General features: G+C 37.7%; 1 protein-coding gene across 5 annotated transcripts in view; it reads left to right on the top strand.

The window, feature by feature from the left end:
• Positions 1-15265, top strand: part of ephb3a (eph receptor B3a) — a 109973-nt gene that overhangs the window by 24594 nt on the left and 70114 nt on the right. For all 5 annotated transcript variants that reach the window (XR_012384973.1, XR_012384962.1, XM_068222928.2 and 2 more), the window contains exons 4-6: positions 1264-1651; positions 10259-10414; positions 13058-13393. Coding sequence is in view for 3 of the 5 variants with exons in the window: in XM_068222928.2 (XP_068079029.1) it covers positions 1264-1651; positions 10259-10414; positions 13058-13393 (880 nt within the window). In the remaining 2 variants the exon portion in view is untranslated. The remainder of the gene's footprint in view (positions 1-1263; positions 1652-10258; positions 10415-13057; positions 13394-15265) is intronic.

Raw genomic sequence — 15265 nt, 5'->3', positions numbered from 1 at the left:
GAGCTGTATGCCATGTTTACATGTACCTTGTCTAATAGAAGAATGACAGTGGTTGGACCAGATAGTCAGCTGGTTTGGTATGCTGCCAATCGCTGTGCCTATTTATAATAGTTTTAGTTATTTTTATGGCCAAAAGGGCATCAATCTGTTGATGTCAAATGGACTTCAAGGTTTTGTCATCACATCGGTCGACATTTTGATGGGTTTTTAATGTAGTTTTTGACATGTTTTTTGATGACAACTTGATATCATTTTGACATCTAGGTGTCCACTGGGCACTGTGTTCTACTCAGAAGAGCCCATCTCTATATCTATATATATTTTGAAGCAGGCACTCTTGAGAGTATAAAACTTTGCTTTGAAAGTGACTTCTGCGTGATCTTCAAGTAATAGATAATCTTTTTTTATTTTTATTTTTTTAATAGATAGACTTTTTTTATTTTAATGTGTCCAAAATTTCTGAATGACTTGCATGAGTAAATGGTTAAGATTCTGATGGTATGATAACCAATGATTCTAATGAAAACTAACAACTTTTTTCCCCATTGAACACAATATTCTTAATTTTAAGAAATATTTTGGAACGTGTAAGGCTAAATAATTCAAATAAATCATTGACTTCATTAGTTTCGTAAACACAGATTTCTTTACAAATTGAAAAGGCATGTTTGGATATTTTTCATTTCGTTTGATATAAAGTAAGCCACTGGACTGTTCAGGTTCAGAGCAGTCTTGGATGTTGGTTTGTAAGTGATTTGTTTTATATTTTGTTTTCTAAATCGTGAGCTGACCATTTGGTTTTGATGTGGATGGTCCTTTTCTGTACTGCTGCCCTAAAAAAACTACATTTAATAGTTGTAAACACACGGTATAACAGAATGAACTTTGGGTTCATCTTCAATGCATCCTCCTTCATCTTACCCCAGACATGCTCAATAATGTTCATGTCTGGTAACTGGGGTGGCCAATACTGCAGCACCTTGACCTTTATTGTTTTGATATGGAGGCTTTAGTATGAGAAGAAGTGCTATTCTGCTGAAGAATTTGCCCCAACACCATAAAATATTATTGCCCTAAAAATTACATTAAATAGTTGTAAAAACACAGCATAACTGAAAACGTTTGACGTCTTTTCCGAAGCAGTTGTCATCCCATACCTAGTAAATGATGACAGAATTTGTCATGAGAAATGAGGTGCATCCACAGTGAATAATGTTCCCAGTCTTATATTCATGAGCATCCATACTTTCTGTATTATCTCAGGTGGACACCATTGCCCCAGATGAAAGCTTCTCGTTGCTGGAGTCAGGAATCGTCAACACCAAAGTACGGAGCTTCGGCCCTCTTTCCAAAGCTGGTTTCTACCTGGCCTTCCAGGACCTGGGCGCCTGCATGTCTCTGATCTCAGCCCGGGTCTTCTTTAAAAAGTGCTCCACCTCCATTGCCAACTTCGCTGTCTTCCCAGAGACGGCCACTGGCGCCGAGGCCACCTCTCTGGTCATCGCTGCCGGAGCTTGTGTGCCAAACGCCGCCGAGGAATCTGTCCCTCTAAAGCTGTACTGTAACGGAGATGGCGAATGGATGGTTCCAGTGGGAGCCTGCACCTGCATGCCGGGATTTGAGCCGGCCAAGAAGGACACTCAGTGCCAGGGTAAGTGTTTGGCTTCTTAAAATCTGAGCAAAGCGGATTCTGTTTAAAGCTTTTGAGTGTTCGCTGGCAGATGCCACAATATGGATTATAAAATCTGTATGGAAGTGATGCAAAGGTTATGTGCAGGTCAGGGCGGGTTTATTATGCTTGTTTTATGTAGTCTTTGGGAGTGCTAATGTCTTCATTGAGGTAAAGTTGGTTTTATAGTCGCACATTTAGACTTTCTGCTTAATAATATCATTCATTCATTTTCTTGTCGACTTAGTCCCTTTATTAATCTGGGGTCGCCACAGCAGAATGAACCGCCAACTTATCCAGCAAGTTTTTATGCAGCGAATGCCCTTCTAGCCGCAACCCATCTCTGGGAAACATCCACACACACTCATACACTACGGACAATTTAGCCTACCCAATTCACCTGTACCGCATGTCTTTGGACTGTGGGGGAAACCGGAGCACCCGGAGGAAACCTACGCGAAGGCAGGGAGAACATGCAAACTCCACACAGAAACGCCAACTGAGCTGAGGTTCGAACCAGCGACCTTCTTGCTGTGAGGCGACAGCACTACCTACTTCGCCACTGCCTCGCCTGCTTAATAATATCATTTAAGAAAATAATTATTTGGCAATTTAAAATTGACTATCAAATGTACAACGTTGTTCATAGTCAAATAAATAGTCCTAATGTTATTTTGTAAGTCATACTTACATGTGATTTCAGACCAAATAGTCCAAGTGCCATGGTGAAATATAGGGAGCATGTCACATAACGAATGTGCGAATATAAAACTTTACCTTAAGGTTTTAATTGCACTTTGTTTTTCTTGTTAGGATTTTCTTAACATCTAAAATAATTCATCAAAATAGAGTAAATTTAATGGCTTTAATACTGCTTGAATTTTTATATCAAACATAAATATTTTAAAAGGCAAAATTTTAGCACTCCTTGTTCCGTTTCAAATATTTCCCAAGTGCTGTTTAACAGAGATTATTTTCAACACATTTAAATAATTTCACATAATAACATTAAATTATTTGTGTCCTTTGTCATGATGACAGTACTTTACCTGACAAAAGTCTTGTGGCCAATCCAAGATTTAGGAACAACTAACAATAACTTGACTTCTAGTTGATCATTTGGTATCAGAAGTGGCAAATATGAAAGGCAAAGGCCTCTAGATTACGCTTATTTGACCAAAATAAAATATGATCATGCCTTGATTTTAAATTATTTAATTAGGACATAAGGTCTGACTTTCTTAGACAAAAGTCTTGTCACTTAACAGAAATAATGTACAGTATAGAATATAACGTACGTTATACGTACGGAAAATGACCAGCTAAATCCAGCTAAAACCAGCTTGACCAGCCTGGTTTAAGCTGGACATAGCTGGTTTTGGCTGGGCTCCCAGCCGGGCTAAGCTGGTCAAGCTGGTTTTAGCTGGTCATCTCCCAGCCTGACCAGCTAAGACCAGGCTGGAAATGGCTGGAAACCAGCCTGGAAATGGCTAAAACCCCTCTAAAACCAGCCTGGTCGACCAGCTAAAACCAGCCAACCAGCCTAGGCTGGTTTAAGCTGTTTTTTTCAGCAGGGAGGCGACCATTAACTGTTTTCATAGAGGATGACAAGCTGAAAAAGCATTGCTGTCGCTCTGATACAAGTTTTATAAGTGGAGAAAAGTACAAAGCACTGCAGTGTTGGTGTGTTCTGTGTTTGAGAAAACTAATATTACCGAAATGTGAATATTTCATACAAGCTGAAGCTGATCGGTCAATTCTTGTCACATGACTTGCGGTGCGTTCGCTGCTTATCCAGCACGTTTTTACGCAGCGGATGCCATTCCGGCCGCAACCCATCTCTGGGAAATCACTTGGCCTTTTCCCCTTGGCAAAGAAGCTTTCCAAAGATGTTTGTTTTCCACTCATTTTGCTGCTTTTGGGTTAAATTTGGGCGCTAAAGTGATCGAGATATAAGCGAGAGAACATGGTCATTTTTCAAAATAAAAGACTTTTCAAAATAAAAGATCGTTCAGACTCAAAAAACAATAAAGCAGAAATAATTAATGATTTCTTGTGCAGCCCCAATTGATCCACAGACAGTGTCAAGATTACCAGCGATCATATCCCATAAGATCGCTGGTTTGCACTAACAACAACTCATGGACTACAAATCTGCCATTTCTGGACTACATTTTCATACATGCACTCCGGTCACACTCACACATGCTTCCTAATCTAGACTGATTACTCACACCACCTGAGGATTGTCAGAGACTGATTGTACACACTATTTAAGACTCACCTATTCAGTTTGCTGAGTCTTGTTTGCAATCAGTGACTTTACAATGCGTTTACCTTGTCTTGTTTCCCCGTGTTTCTACGTAGCTTTGTATTCCTATTCTGCTGCCTGCCTTTTGACCTATTGCCCGTATATTGACTACGAATCTGGACTGCCTGCATATACCTGTTTACACCTGTGTTGACCATTGCGTGCCTGACAAAGAATAAACCTGCATATTGGATGTTACCTTCAGTTGTATGTGTCATTCCCTGGCGTTACAGACAGATGGTTGAGGACCACTTAGCTAGGGGATAAAATGAACTAAGGCAACATGATCATTCTCCTAATCGTCCATTGCTAAGAAATTTAAAAAAATGACGCGACTCCGCTCAAACCTCCTGAGGCCCCCTTGTGGGCCGGGACCCCCGTGTTGGGAACCGCTGCAGTATGATATTGCACTTTAACTCATTTATAGCCATAATCCATTAAAAAAATCATTTTATCATGATGTACTTTTCCGTAGTAAACAATGATGTCTAAATGTGTTCATGTCTTGTGAGGACAACATTAGCATGAGTAAATGGAGACAGCATTTGATGATTTCGGATGAACTCTCACTCCCTTAAAAGTCATTCTGACACGCTTTTTGATTAGAACTATGATTGACTGCATTGATCATCTCGAGAGCATCTGCGCCTCAAAGTGAAAGGCACAAAGATCATTTAAATCACCGTATTGCATTTCCTTTCTGTAGTATTACTTTTCAAAGTGTCTAAGATGTTCTGTGCCTATCATGAAGAACATTAGTATTTAGAGAGATGAGACAGAGAGAAATGGGAAAGTCTGTGCGTGTGTTTGTATGTGTGTATGTACTTGTTATTATATCCTGCTGAGGACTTAAACCTGATTGCACACAAACTAATTGGGATTATGTCACTATGGGGACCTAAATTGAGGTTTCCCGTGCGTAAACATGCTTGTAAATTATACAGAATTGAAATATTTTAGTTAGAATACATTGGGGATAGAATGCACAGTCTGTACAGTAGAAACATCATGTCTATGAGAGCCCCCACTGAGATATATGAATAATTCTCTGTGTGTGTGGGTGTGTGTGGCTTGTTTGTGAGAAATACAGTGAGTTTTATAGAGTTTCAGTGACAATATTTTTAATCAACGTGACATTTTTTACAATTTTTAAGTCTTATATGTACTGTAGCTTGGCGTAAAATGTTGTGATAGTATTGTGTTGTGAGTTCAGTAAAGTGAAATTGCATTTAATAGGGACATGAATGTATTATTACACCTCTAATAAATGTAAACACTCACCGGCCACTTTATTACGTACACCTTAGTAGCACCTGGTTGGAGCCATTTTGCCTTCAGAGCTGCCTGAATCCTTCGAGGCATAGATTCAACAAGGTACAGGAAATATTCCTCAGAGATTTTGGTTTATATTGACAGGATAGCATCACACACTTGCTGCAGATTTTTCAGCCTCACATCCATGATGCGAATCTCCCGTTCCACAATGATGCTTTATTGAATTGAGATCTGGTGACTGTGAAGGCCATTTGAGTACAGTGAACTCATTGTCATGTTCTAAAAACTAGTCTGAGATCATTCACGCTTTATGACATGTCGTGTTATCCTGCCGGAGGTAACCATCGGACGATGATTACACTGTGGTCATAAGGGGATGGACATGGTCAGCAACAATACTCAGGTAGGCTGTGGCATTGACATGATGCTCAGTTGGTACTAATAGTCCCAACGTGTGCCCAAAGTGTGCAGGCAACTTTTTCCCAATCTTCTATTGTCCAATTTTGGTGAGCCTGTGCCTCAGTTTCCTGTTCTTAGCTGACAGGAGTAGCACCCGGTGTGGTCTTCTGCTGCATCTGCCTCAAGGATGGACGTGTTATGCGTTTAGAGATATTCTTCTGCCTATATTGGTTGTAATGAGTGGTTATTTGAATTACCCTTCTATCAATTAATTAATTGAGTAGTTAATTGAGTTGCCCTTCTATCAGCTTTAAACCAGTCTGGCCATTCTCCTCTGACCTGTGGTATCGACAAGACATTTGCGCCCACAAAACTGCCACTCACTGGATATATTACATTTTTCATAACATTCTCTGTAAATCCTAGAGATGGACGTGTGTGAAAATCCCACTAGATCAGCAGTTTCTGAAACCCTTAGACCAGCCCGTCTAGCACCAACAACCACGCTTGGTTTGAATGGTCCTTACCGTGTCTACATGCCTTAATGCATTGAGTTGCTACCATGTGATTGACTGATTAGAAATTTGCGTTAGCTAGCAGTTGGACGGTTGTACCTAATAAAGTGGCCGGTGAGTGTATACTGTATGGTAATACAGCTAATTTTATAAACACAACATCCCTTCTTAAAAAGATCTTTCACCCAAAATTAAAGGTTTGTCATGATTTACTCTTGATTTCCCAACCAGTTTTTTTTTTGTTTTTGTTCTGTTCTCCTGAACACAGAAGAAGATACTTTGAAAATGTTGGAAACCTGTAACCGTTTACTTCCATTGTATTTGTTTTTGCTGGATGTCAATGGATACAGAATTCCAACATTCTTTTGTGCTCAACAGAACAGAAAAACTGGTTTGGAACAAGTAAAGGGCTGAGTAAATGATGTTTATTTTTAGGTGAACTATCCCTTTTATTAAACCAAAAGTTTAATAAAATATGATTGACTTCTTTCCCATTTAATAACACTAAATCAGCATCCATTTGAAAGTACATGCATCGATTGCTTTAAGGAAACTTTTATGCCGCTGTTTAGTGGTTTTGGACCTCCACAGCCCAATTCATTTTATTAAACACGCACGCTAGCCAGGACATTCTGCAGCATTTGTATTCCAGACAAGAAAGAAGTCATACGGGTTTGACGCGAGCAGTGTTATAAGACCATTCATATAATTAGCTTTCGCTTTAAATTCCGAGGGTTGAAGGGCCAGAACTGCTAATAGGATTTTTAGGTCGAATTTGAAAAGGCCAGAATTTTAAGAGCTCGACAGGCTAGAACGGCCTGCCAGTCCAAAAATCTGGAGTCCGGAACAGAGAGAAACAATGCGCTAGTACTGATCCACAGTCTCCCCGCAGACCTTATCTGGGCTCAGCACAAGAGGAAAGAGAGAGAAAGAAAGAGAGAGAGAGAGTCTCAGTAATGGGTGGAGGACTGCAGTGGTGTCAGAGAACAAAGCTGCCAACAGCGGCAGCCCACAGCTTCCACTGACACATCTGATAGGGTCCTAACAGAGCGATAGACCAGAGACGGATGCTTCTGCAGAAGGCCAGACCAATTCTCAAATGCGAGTCCGGGAGAGTAATGGGCAAAATTAAAAGATAGACTACAGAGAGAGAGGGGGAGTGTGAACGAATGATGAGGTGGGCCCTGAGTAATAAAATGTGAATTGGACGGGGCCTCCTGGACTGTAGGAACTGGTGGACAAGAGGGGAACTTCCTTTGAGATTGCCAGTATGTGGCGGCTCATTTGTTTCCATCTGGTTGTTCAAGGTTAAGAGCTTGCCTTAAAGGACTGATAAACGACTCTCCCGGGCTGCGCGCTATACAGCCGTGAGATGCACCGTGGCCAATGGAGAGTGCGTCTAATTTCCTTTATCACCTTCCAGCTTTAATCCACACACACACACACAGTGAAGGGAAACAGCCAAGCCCAGTTAACATTTATCTGTCAGGTTGGGCATGTTCTTTCTCTGTCTCTCTCTTTTTCTGTCAGAGCTCTTTTCATTTTATCCTCGCTCTGAATACGTAATGCCACGCGTGTTAAGATTGAGAGCAGAGGCCACTTGCTTGGATTTTCCACTGTCTTATTACGCTAGCCGTGAAGTGATATGTGTCATGGGAGGAATACTGAAGACCATCTTTTTTTTCTTCTGTTTTTGCTATAATTCACCTGCGGTGTCACAAGCAGGACACATGTCTCCGCGCGGCCCCCATTAGCTGCAGTGTTTTGTGAGGGGGAACGGGTGTGGTGGGTTGTTGTTTACAGGAAAAGCAGAGCTTTGTGAAAGCAGCAGATTCCTCAGCCAGACTGTTACATCAGCCATTTTCTTCCAAAAGAGACTGACTGACTGGAGTGCGTCATTATAGCACAGTCTGGCCTCGACGGGGTGGTTTGAAACCAACTTTGTCTAATTTTATACTTTCAGTGATTTTATTCATTTAAAAGTTTGGTCCCACTTTATATTAAGTGGCCTTAACTAATATGACATTAATAGTTTGGATTTAATAGTTTGTTACAATGTACTGATTGTGTAAATACATGTATTTATTGTGTACTTATGCTTGATTAAATACCTGTATGTAATTAGATCTATAATTAACTTCTGTATTTACATTTGTAAATACACTGCTGACCATTCCCTACACCTTAACCCACCCTTAAACCTACCCATACCACCAAACCTGTCCCTAACCCAACCCCTATCCCAACTCAAGAGCACCACAAGTGTTCTCAAATACTTTATGTACACAGTAAGTACATTGTATTTATTTTTGATGTAAGTACATAGTAGTTAAGGACACTTTAATATAAAGTGGGACCAAAAGTTGAACTCTAATAACATAGGATATAGGAAAACTATAATTTTCTTGGTAATGCAGCCCATAAATGTATAGCTAGGCTATGTTAGAACACAGGTGAATGTCCTCAACTCACAGTTAGTTTCACTTTCTCAAGCAGAGAAAGCTTATTCCAAGCCCTGAACATGCTGTTTTGAAAAACAAATCTGAAGTAAAGTTATGCTTTTGACAACAGAAAGTTATGTTTTTGATTGCAGGACAATGCTAGGCAACAGAGGTATGCATATTTAAAGTCACGGGGAAAGATAGCAGACAGTTGAAATGCATGCGGTCATTTTGGTAGTTCTATGTAGAAATAATTATAGCTCTTTTGTGTTTTGTAATTTTACGAGGGGTGTGGGCGGGACTGTGACTTGCGCCTCCATGGCCGCTGGACTGGTTGGCTTCACTCATCGGATTGTTTTCCATATCCCCTGTTCCCATCCCCTGTGTCAATGTTGTGTCTTGCCGGTGTGCTTATGCTAAGATTGGGCTGTTTTTCTCCCTGTTCTCACTTTGCCCTAATCAAGGGCAAGCTGTTTTTTTTTTTTTGCCTAACTGTCCAGATGTATTTTACTTCCCTTCTAAATGCTACCTCCTATGACCTGTCTCCCCTGAAAATTGTGATGTTTGTGTATGGTCGGGGGGTTCAATTTTACTATACAAAAGTGTATGTGACAAATAAAGGCCTGATTTGATTTGATGTTGATTAAATAGCAATGTTCGGCGGCCATCTTTAAAACGCCTTTATGGCAGCATTTTCGGGTATTCTGTCTGTATGGTTAAACTTAAAATCAAATTCTCCAAAACTGTCTCATAAGTTTCGTTTCTAAACATTCGAATCAAACATAATCTGCATTTTGTCTGATTTTCCGAGTTAATGTGCATGTGCACTCGAAAGGAACAAGATCACAACACCGACCTCATTTATGGCCATTCTACTAGGGATGTCAAAATGAATTGTTTCTTCGGTGCACCGCGATGCAGACGCTGACAATTCAGTATTGGTTCAGTAATAATCATTATCGGTTATTGCGTACTGACGTTATATATATCATATGCTTACTATGGTAAGGGAGGCGAGCGTGAGTATTTACAACGCTCTAACTGTATGCGGTCCTTTAGTGACAGGAAAATATGGCGAAAAGTCTTACATGACGTTAATAGTTTGATTGCGGTGTTTACTTCAATAATGCCACTAATTTAAGCATACTCCACAGGTCTTAATTAATTTCTTTCGCCTTTAAGTAATCAAAAATCGCAGTTTTAAGCTTATACAGTTCAAAATTCATGTTTAACTGAATAAACAGTTAGTAAACACAAGTCCATCTTATTGAACATCATTTATTTTCATCACCGATTATCAGTTTCTCAAGCTGTTTGTGATGCATTTTGGAAACAGGAGATGGGCCCCTGGTCTAATGCGCCACCTGGCTTGAGAAACCCGTTCTCAAAGACTGACTTTTAGTCATTATTTGGGCAGCACACATATTCTGAATGCCTTCAGCAGAATTCAAATGAGCCATTTTAATCTAGATTAATCCAGATTAATTTTAAGATTACAGTGAGATTAATCCAGATTAAAAAAATAATTTATGCCCACCTATAGTAAATACATTAACATTCATGTATTTTAAAGTGTTATCATTTAATAAAAAAAAATTGCCTTAATGTAACTGTAACACTCCATTTTTTTCCCTTTGTTGGCTTTTAGCGTGCACTCCAGGGACCTTTAAGTCCAAACAGGGTGAGGGTTCTTGTATGCCGTGCCCTTCCAACAGCCGAGCCAGCTCTAGGGCATCCAGCGTGTGCCCTTGTCAAAGTGGCTACTACCGCGCTGACAGCGACCTCCCTGACACGGCCTGCACTAGTAAGTGATGATCATCAGTGGCACCTTTTTAAGTGAATTATATGTTGAAAAGGTCTGTTCTGTGCATTCAACCTGATTAACGTGGCAACTAATGACACGGAAAAGCGTGTTGCTAAAAAGGTCACGATCGCAACGTAAAACCAACCGCTTCATAAAGCATGCAATTAAGACTGGTTAGCTTCGGCGCTGCTCAATCTTGACACATGGATTTAATTGGAAATATCACACGAGTTTACACATTGATGCAATGGGTTGCAAAAGCCTCTCATTTGCAGGTTTTCAAGAAACTTTAATGTTATTTGAGTATTTAAAAAGGTATTCAAAAAAGGGGGATTGTTTTCTTTTACAGTAATTATAACCCAAGCAGTTCCTTAGGCAGTTGTGCGATGAAAATCCAGTCTCTGGATTTAATTAGCTCACATCGCCTCAATTCGCTGAGCAAGATTCATTGGTTATTTCTGACCCTCACGACTTAACTATGGGGTGCATTAGAAATCCCAGTAAGACCTTTTTTGGAACAAATACGCAGGAATAATTAGATAATTTAACCACTGACTTTGACTTTAAAACCTCCTCGTTTGGAAATAAGAGTTGGATTACTGTCTAACAACCTAAAAAGAGGTACTTTTTATTCCTGACTAAACATGCACTGTGGAATATATTAGGAGAACGCATTGCTTCAAGACAAATGTACACTCTTTAAAAACAAATCAAAAAAGGGGTTTCAACTTGAGCACGTCATGATTTTACCAAGTTCGATGCGATCCTGGATTAACATCTATGTTAATCCTGGAACATCATTTTTGTTCGAAAATGTAATCCATACCTATTTCCTACTGCTAAACCCAACCATAACTCTAAATTATTCCTAACATCAGAAGGGAATAATACCAGGGTGCAAATTATACATTGACGATCAGTGGGGTCAAGTTTTTCGATTATGTTTGGTAATATGTCTCAGTGAACCAAATTTATAGATTTAATTTAATTACATCTAATTTATTAATCAAACTTGTTATTATGTTTTCAGTGTTTTGAGGGATATTAAAGCCCAATCCCAATTCTACTTTTTCCCCTGGCCCTAAAAAACAAGTGAAATGAAATTGGACAGCACTACAGCACCTGCACACTTCATCATATGTCATCCTGATCTCTTGCTTCATATAAGATCAGACGATCGTGACTGATGTAGTTATTCCAGTTGCTTTATTTTTTTGGTATTTATCTTCAAGAAATCACTGAAGGCATATATTATAACGATGATATATATCGTTATCATAACGATCTAAAGTGGCATTAAGATCGTAGCTATAACGTTACTGCACATTTACACAGTGGCCAAAAACAACACTAACATTGTAGCAGACACTGTAAAAAGCTCATTCCCAGCCACTAGACTATTCTGACAGGGTATTCAAGTGTCATTGAGTGTCAGTATGTGTTGGCACAAACGCGGTTATGAATATAGTAAAACATGTGCTTGTTTGTTGTAAAAATTTGTAATAATAACAAAAAAATACTGCCGTTGTGGCTGGTGTATTCTGGGAAATTTTCTTACCCCTTGGTTTCGAGTGTGGTCCTGAAAAATCTTTGTTCGAAAGGCTATTCACCCCTTTTCCTTTAGCCCTACGCCTTCAAGCTAAAGCCAAACGGAATCTGCGGACGTTTTTTGCTATTTCTGCTGAGAATTTTGGTAAAAATCTGCGGATTTCTGCTGAATTATTTTGGGAGTATCCAGCGGAGTATCATAACTAAAACCTTAATATATGAAATAAAAAGTAATCAATTACTAAATAAAAACTGAATAAATTCAGATTTACACATTTACTCAAGTAAATAAACAGAATTAAGGATGGGCTAAAAATCTGCAGAAATTCCGCAGATTTCTGCAGAATTTTGCACGGGCAGATTCCGTTTGGGGCTTTGCTTGACGTGAACTCGCAAAACGAGTGGTAGGGGTAAGGGGAAGGGCTAAGAGGTAGAATTAGGATTGGCCCTAAGTGGTTCTCAATTTGTGATATATATATATATATATATATATATATATATATATATATATATATATATATATATATATATATATATATATATATATTCTGATAATCACAAAGTAAATCAGAATTGCATAATATTAATGAGAAAATTATGAGAAAACAAGTTCAAATTCTGAGGTAAAAAGTCACAGTAACCTTTTTTATTTTTAATTCAGTGACGGAAAGAGTTTCCCTTTCCTTAATTTAATTACTTTTATTTATTTATTTATTTATTTATTTATTTATTTATTTATTTATTTATTTATTTATTTATTTATTTATTTTACTTTTATTTATTTTTTATTTATTTATTTATTTATTTATTTATTTATTTATTTATTTATTTTACTTTTATTTATTTTTTATTTATTTATTTATTTATTATTTATTTTAGAAATCAGGGATTTTAAATTAAATGTGTATGTGATTTATTCAATCATACTTCCAAACAGTAAAAAAATGTTAATATGTGTTTAATTACTTTAAAGAGTAACATCTACCTAATTTATCCCATAAAATGACAGAAGTAATATTTTGAACTGGAACAGAGCCATTTAATTTAGCTCACCATTTTTTTTTTTCACTGCCTAAAAATCCATTTTCTCCTTAGCTGTTCCCTCAGCTCCATTAAACGTGATCTCCAGCGTCAACGAGACTTCGGTGTCCCTCGAGTGGTCCGAGCCTCGGGATTCGGGCGGTCGAGGGGACGTGGTGTATAACGTGGTGTGTAAAAAGTGTCTTCACGATGGTGGCTCTTGTGCGCGCTGCGATGACAATGTGGAGGTCTCGCCGCGTCGCCTGGGTCTGGCAGAGAGGCAGGCGGCAGTGAGGAATCTGCAGGCACACACACATTACAGCTTTGAGATTCAGGCTGTGAACGGCGTGTCCCCCAAGAGCCCGTCCAGCCCACAGTACACCACTGTCAATATCACCACCAATCAAGCAGGTGAGAGACTCATTTTCAATCATCTAAGGAACTACACCGTACGACAAATCTGTTCATTAACGCTTCTGTATTTGTGTGTCTTTCCTTTATTCACAATTGTAAATTGCATTATGGGGTCTTGATCTCTGCTCTGTCGACTTTTGATGTTGAAAATTCAACTCTACAGTTTAACAAAGTGACTTTTATTGACTTTTATTTTAGTAGCTTTGAGATAATATAATATTTAATAAATAATTTATAGAGAAATAAGTCTTTAAAATAACAGAAAATGTACTGGCAGTTTATTACAAGATTTTGTAGCATATTATACAACACCAACCCAGACAATATATATAACTTAAAACTATTAAAAATGTTAATAAACATCACATTTTTTCGAACTTTCGATGGTTAAAAGTTGTTGGAAGAAAGACCAAGGTAGGACTGCATTATATTGGAAAAATCTAACAATATTTTTTTATTCTGCGATATACTGTTGAAGTCAGAATTATTAGCCCCCCTGAATTATTAGGCCCCCTGTTTATTTTTTCCCCAATTTCTGCTAGGTTACGTAGGCAGGTTAGGGTAATTAGGCAAGTTATTGTATAACGATATTTTGCTCTGTAGAGTATCGGGGGAAAAATAGCTTAAAGGGGCTAATAATTTTGACCTTAAAATGGTCTTTTAAAAATTAAAAACTGCTTTTATTCTAGCCGAAATAAAACAAATAAAACTTTCCACAGAAGAAAAAACATTATCAGACATACTGTGAAAATTTCCTTGCTCTGTTAAACATAATTTGAGAAATATTAAAAAAAGAAAAAAATCAAAGTGGGGCTAATAATTCTGACTTCAACTGTATATTGCGATATAAATACAGTTTTACCTTGAATATCTATTTGGAAATAATTCATCATTTTAGATTGATTAGGGTTATTCTGCAGTGGCTTTCCATAAAATATAATAAACAATCTGCAAGCATAGAAAATTTCAATAAAGAATATACTCAGCTTTTATTGCTTGCTGAGGAGTCTTACTGTATTCAGCTACACAGTAACTGAATAATCACATTTAAAATAACACTGCATAGTATTTGTTGTATAAACAAATCAATGAAATATATTGTTAGTAAAGTAAAAATGACACAATTTTCTATGCCTGAGTGCTTTTAAAATCTTCATACAGTCACATGACTCAAAAAACCTTTGCAAAATGATCAATTACAATACAGACTCAGCATTGCAGATCCTGCGATGTGACTATTGCGAATGTTTACATTGCGATATTGATGCTGCAATGATTTATTGTGCAGCCCTAGATCATGGTCCCATAATGCAACTTAAAAGCATCAATGAATGGGGAAAAATTAAATGTGAATAACAAAATATAGAGAGCTGCTAGTTTTTGGATATTTATCACAGTGTAGTAAACCACTAGATCCTGTTCTTATTGCCCTCCAATAAGGAAGTAAAAGATTTAAGTGGGTTATTGCTTTCATAAAATGCTGGGTCAGTGATGAATTAAAAAAATCTATAATAATAAAGTTAGGTTTGTTTAAAACACATGTCAAGTTCTTTAAAATGTTTAGAGGGTATTGGCAATGTTGTTGTTGTTGTTGTTGTAATTCAAGCAGTTTTCAATATATCTAATGACATTTTTTATAATTGTGTGAATTATAGACAAAAACTCAATATTACATCAACATTAAATTAAAAATAAACCTAAATAATATTATATGTTTGTTTTAGAAAGTTTTACAAGATGTTTGTTTAGCAAAATCACACATTTGCTTTTGAAATATTAAAGTTAAATTTAAAGGAAAATCTGTAATTATCATTACATTTACACCAAATCAGAGTTGATCTTACATTTTCATGAAAATTATCAGATTCA

Source organism: Danio rerio, chromosome 2, assembly GCF_049306965.1.
Source record: "Danio rerio strain Tuebingen ecotype United States chromosome 2, GRCz12tu, whole genome shotgun sequence".
In the NCBI taxonomy this organism is placed as follows: Eukaryota; Metazoa; Chordata; class Actinopteri; order Cypriniformes; family Danionidae; genus Danio; species Danio rerio.
Note: the sequence above shows the minus strand (reverse complement) of the source record. Positions and strands in the feature narration are given on the sequence as shown.